Raw genomic sequence first — 6,287 nt, 5'->3', positions numbered from 1 at the left:
TCATGATATTTTTTACATTATTTAAATAGGAAATAATTTTTAAAAAAATAACAATTTTTATTTTTATTTTTTTGGATAACTAACAACTTCAATTGCTATTATCTTTCTTTTTGTATTAGTAACAATATCAAAAAAAAAAACTTCATTTTCAAAATTATAATCCAATGCCACTTCAAAATGTCAAAAAATCATATCTTTAATGATATTTAATAAATTAGTGATACTCATAAAAGTGACATAAATATCATGTATCTAAAGGGTTGATGAACATATTAAAAAAAAAAAAAAAAAACTAAAGGGTTGATGAATAGATAAACAAATTGAAAATGAAATTTTAGGAGAAAATATCGAGGTAGAGGTTAATTTGTAACAACCCGTACCAAAATACCCATGTTGTACAATTTGACCAGGTTTGACCAAGTGAACAGTATGTGGAATCAAAGTTGACTTTTTCTATGGATAAGATTTTTGGTTTGACTGATATATCATTGTGTATAGCTCTTCGATACGAGTTCATAGACTGGTGGCATGCCAAATTCTGAGTTACGGATAAAAGGTTATGGTTCTATAAAATTTCAAATATCGGTTTTATATTAGTGTCCAAACCAATCCCAAATTTTCTTATGTTAGTGACCCAAGGATTTATATAAATGTGAGAAAGTATGCCCAGCAGGAAACAAGTTCTAAAATACCCATTTTATTACCCAAACCTAAGAAATTTCTCTCCAGACCCACGGACCCGAACTGGGTTGTTTTGAACTCATTTTATGCCTAACTAGGTCATCACCGTTTTTCCCGACTTCGGCCACCCTCCTTATGCATGCGTGGGACACACTCCTTACCCACCTTAAAATAACCTTGTTGACCAAATTGCAGGCCAAACCGCTGGCGGACGCGCGGGGATCATCCGTTTGAAGCCTGCAGCAGCCGTTTGGTGTTTTCTGGCCGTTTAGCTGTTTTCGTCCGTTTCATGCCAATCCATAGACTTTGCCCACCATTTTTGGACCCTCTGAAGTCATTTCTGCAGTCCATTTGCCAAGATTTCTCACTGTTTGAAAGATACATCAACTTGGATTCGGCCGAAGATTCAACCAAGTTCCCGCGTACCGGAGGAAGTTTTGGACCAAGAAGTTCGTTGTCTCTTGGTATTTCTATCAATATAAAGTTTGTGAATTTTGGAGGTCGTTTGTTAATTTTTTCATTTTCTGATGAATTAGTTAATTTTCAAATAAATTCGGATTGTGTTTGGACAAAAATTGGTTAAATTGGACAAAATTGGAGTTGGATTAGTGAAATTAGATATTATTAGTACATATTAGAATGTTCAATTTCAAAAAATTAGCTTCCGAATGAAAAGTTCCAATTTTGGGTACTGGATCCTAAAGACACGCGGTATAATTGGACATCTCGGCGTTCAATTTATATAATTTCATAGTAGTATAATCAATTTAAGACATTTGGATAATTCAAGTGTCTTTAGTTTAGTTACTAGAGTCTAAAAAATATTTTATTATGTTACAGACACTTGAGTTGAGTTTGCAGATGGTCCTACAGGGGAGCAGGAGTGAGTATCTACAGTACAGTGAGTGGTTATTATTTTTAAAATGTTTTGGGTATATAGAATTATATATATGTGTGGTTGGATATTTTACGTATATACAAATTGATTGAAAGGATTGCTTTATGCATATATAATATCTGTTTTCACTTATATGAGTTATTATTTTATGTGAATTTTAATAAGATTTTTATTGATTTTTAATTTTGATGAGTTCATAGTGAACTTGTGAATTATGTTAATTAAATATCTTGCTATTTGAATTGAGATTTTAAATTATTTTGGAAAATAATTGATTTGAGAAACATATTGAAAATTTATATGATTTTAAGCATGTTCAAATATTTTATAAATTTTTAGGTGCTTAAAATCGGTTTAGGATGAAAAAATTTCAATGTGGTATTTCTGGTTTTCGCACGAAATAATGATTTGGAAATTTGGAAATATTTAAACAAGCGGTGGAATTTAAATATTAATTTATGATTTATGATATAGTATCGTTTGGGAAAAGTATATATGATCTTACAAGATTGTTTTACGGATACTGTATTGATTAATTTTAAATTGATGTACCACATGGTGTCAATATCTTGGATCAGAATTATATTATATTACAAAATGCTGGGTTTTGCCACGGTATCATGAGGTTGGGTTCATGTCACAAGATATTATTGCCATGGACCATGAGATTGGGATGATCCCACAGGTTATTGTTGCCACAAAACCATAAGGTTGGGTTCAGCCCACAGGATATTATTGCCACGGACCATGAGATTGTGTTTATTGCACAGATTATTATTGTTACAGTACTGAGAGATTGGGCGCAACCCACAAGATATTTATTGCCACGGACTGTAAGGTTTGATACGTCCCGGTGGTTTATTATTTACATGATGCCTTGCGTATATTAAGGGTCATGAGGTGAGTATATCTCACGATTTACAGTTTGGTACATCGAATGGTACATTGTATAAGTTTGAATATATTGTTGGTTTCAAAATGGTGGTTATTGTTACACATTCATAATTATTTCATGGAATTGAGTTTATAAGATTTTATGCTCAATTTTTATATCTTGACTAATATATTTTATAATATTATATTGATCGTTTACTTTATAAATTTGAGCATTAATTTTGTTATTCTAATTGGGGTATAAGTTCGAATTTTGTGAAATGATTTTTAAACGGAAAACTTTTTAAACAAGTGAAACGAGAGGTCTTGAGAGAAATATTATATGAAAATAAATTATTATTTTTCTATTATATTATACCACTAACAGAGATTTCTTTATCTCACGTTTTATTGTTTTAAATTCGTTTTCCTAGGTCCAGACAGTTAGTAGCAATCTATCTTATGCATAGCCTGTCACTTTATTTCTTCCACTACAGCAGCAGTATTTATCTGTTCTCTATCTTATATTTATCTTTTCGGACTCGTTTATTTCTTATTTGTACTTATAAACTTTGTTAACAATCTTAGATGCTCTGATAAATGTTTTGGACTTAGTGGAGATCATATTACATCTGTGTGTAGTTATGGCCCGTGGTACAATAGGTCGGTTGTGAACTTAGTGCCGTTGTGGATTTATTTATATATATATATATATATATTGAGGTATTATCGATAATACTTGTGATTGATTGTCCACATTTCAAATGAGGTTTCATTGTATGTCCTCTAGGAATTTTCTAATGGAACTTTAGCAGGCGGGACCACCGGGGAGATGCTGGGAGGGTTCTTAGGGCGAGTCCTGTCATGGGTCAAATATCAATAATCTCAAACTCGACTTACATGATTTTAGGAGTGTTCAAAACTCAATTCATGCTCACAAAATTCTGAAATAATATGCTTAGGTTCATCTAGGCTTGTTTATGAAAAGCTTAAGTTTAATTCGGCTTGACCCATTACATATAAAAACTTAAAAACTTGAATATTCATTTTTTAAAATGAAAATTTTAACGTTAATAATTAATAAATTCCATTTATTTTATTAGTTTTGTCACAACATTAATTTATTTCTAAAAAGTTTATAAATTTAAAATATAAAAAATATTAGTTTTGCATTATAAATATTTAATATACTTAAATTATTTAGATAAGTTATTTATATAGATACATATAAATAAAAAAATTCAAGTTATTTATGAACTACTCATCAGCTTGATTAATTTATCATTTAAGAATGACTATAAGTTTCATTTCTTATTCAAGATTGATTTTTTTTTTTTTTTGGCAAATTGAGTTTGAGCAAGCTAAAATTGAGCTGAAACCAAGTCAATTATGAGCTATTAGAGTCCATTTACAACCCTAGCTTATAGTGATTCTAATAATCATAAATATATTTTTAAATGTTAGACATTAGAATGATTTAATATTTGATAAAAAAAAAAAGTGTACTAAAAATGTCAGGTGTGTTAGCTTGGTTACGCATAAATTATGCTCCAAAGCCCTTTACTTTGTGTGGCACATCTTTGGTTTTGTTTGGCGTAAATTTGTATAGATTTTTAGAACATCTCTAAGGGGCTTTTTAAGATAAAAAAGTATATTTTCTATAATAAATAGTATCTTTTAAAATAATTAGTAAAATTTGAAAATGCTCTCCAACAAACTGTCTATTTAACTTCTTTATTTTTTTTTCTATAAATATTTATTGTATTACTCGTAATTTCTCATTTTTATATGGGTTATCTATCTCTTAAATATTATAATAGTCGCATAAAAAAATATGTTATATTTAATTAAATTTATATAATAATGAAATAAAAAGTGGTTTTAGATTTTTAAATTTGAAAAACCAAACCAACTTTTTATATTAAAAAATTAAAATAAAAAATATATTTAAATTATTTTTTAAATATTATCTATGTAAAATAAAAAAAAATACCATATTTAAAAAGTCTCTTGAAAATTCGATGACAAAATATAGATGGTTCTAGTGTTTTATACACAACGTGGTCAAAGGAAACAGTACTATACTTTTCTTAGTCAACGGGCAATCAGGTTGGTTACCGTTTTCAATTTTCATGTAGAAAAATAAAATAAAATAAAATAAAAAGCCAACCGCAAATCTTGGAATCTATACCTTTTTTTGATTTTTAGGCGGTAAGCATAAATAAAGTGAATCTCCAGTCAAAAACGACGAGACCCACATGATCATTCCTTTACTCGGTCTCGTTTTATTTCCTTTGAAATTTGATTCGAGTATATCATAGTTATAAAAAAGTTTACTAAATAATTTATCTGATGGTGATGTTATTTTATTCGTTTAAATATTTAATTATATTTATTTTTTAAAAAATTCATTAACCTATATCTAAATTCTATATATTTGTAAATCAATAAAATAATAACCCATCGTTTTTCACAAACAATTTAGAAAAACTTTTTTATACATGTAGCACTACAGTATTTTCTAATTAATCATGAAAAACTCAGAATAGGGATAAATAATTGGCACTGGTTAATTATGCTTCTGAAACTCTATATATTAGGTATCTTGGAATCTACTTAGAATATATCAAGTGAAATATAAAAGTATAGAATAGAGAAAGATGAAATATTGGAAAAAGTAAAAGATACGCATAAATTAAAGAGTTATGATAAACAAGCATGTTAAAGCTAGGAATATATGCATTCATATCATATGGTTGCCAAAATATTGATTGAAATTGGAGTTTCAGTGGACTAATTCATTGAAATTCTTGTATACATATATATAGAACGTCAGCTTATAACATTAATTTTTGGCATAATTGTTTTCTTGGTTTAATAAAAATTACATCACAATAAATATATTACCCAGATAACAAGACAATTCCAATTTCACTAATTAGTACATCATGATATAAAATTAAACAAACAAAAACAAACACCCAAAAACATAAAATACAAAATTGCATAAGACTTTCAAGCAGCCACTTTAGTCATGTTCTCGATCAACTGCTTTCTTAAGGAAGCTGTCCTCTTCCAACACCATTTGAACAGGCAAGAATCCCAACCCGGTAGCCACAGCAACCAACATTCTCTCTGTTTCAGCCTCGAACTCCTCCAGATCAATCGTCCCATTTGAGTCATGATCAAACTGATCAAACAGCGATTCATAAACTCGAGCCAGTTCGCTTGGCTCGGGTTTAACATCGATTCCAAAATGCGTCTCGAACACTCTCAAACACTGCAGCTCTTTCAACATCTCGGCATATGAAAGGAGGCCATCATGGTTGGTGTCAAGGTGAGCAAAACGGTCGCATACCAAAACATGGAATGCTTCCTTGTCTTGCACAAAGTTGAGGATGGTGGCAGCATCTAACACTTCCACACTCATTTTTCTTTTTTTTGGGGTAATGGTATTGCTAGCTAGGACTAAAAAGAGACTACAATAAAGAAGGATTTGAATTGAGGATTCTGAAATTTGTGATTGAAGTGTATATGGATGTGGTTTGTTGAAGTAGGTTACTTGGTTTTGGTCTTAAATATGCATATATATATATATATATATATATGTGTGTGTGTGTGTGTGTGTGTGTGGGGATGCTGTTTCATACTGTTCCTTTTCCACTCGCTTTGTAGCCTGCTGTTTTAATTTTGCTTTTCCGGAAAGATTCCTATTAGTCAAAATAAACAAATTAGTTCCTCTTCCATATGAATCAATGGGCCATTGATGTGGGCTAGTGTTGTGCTGTGTAAATCGAGTGGGCTTAGCATCCATAAATGATTAAAACCATCGTTC

At 30.0% G+C, this 6,287-nt stretch overlaps 1 protein-coding gene across 1 annotated transcript; it reads right to left on the bottom strand.

Moving 5' to 3' along the window:
* Window positions 1-5,253: 5,253 nt before the first annotated feature.
* Window positions 5,254-6,038, bottom strand: LOC125421961 (uncharacterized). The gene has a single exon (XM_048472251.2). It carries the CDS (start codon window positions 5,880-5,882, stop codon window positions 5,481-5,483), a length of 402 nt encoding a protein of 133 aa, XP_048328208.1. The 5' UTR covers window positions 5,883-6,038; the 3' UTR covers window positions 5,254-5,480.
* Between the last annotated feature and the right edge of the window lie 249 nt (window positions 6,039-6,287).

This window comes from Ziziphus jujuba, chromosome 4 (genome assembly GCF_031755915.1).
Source record: "Ziziphus jujuba cultivar Dongzao chromosome 4, ASM3175591v1".
Classification (NCBI taxonomy): domain Eukaryota; kingdom Viridiplantae; phylum Streptophyta; class Magnoliopsida; order Rosales; family Rhamnaceae; genus Ziziphus; species Ziziphus jujuba.
This window is presented reverse-complemented; position numbering and strand designations above follow the sequence as displayed.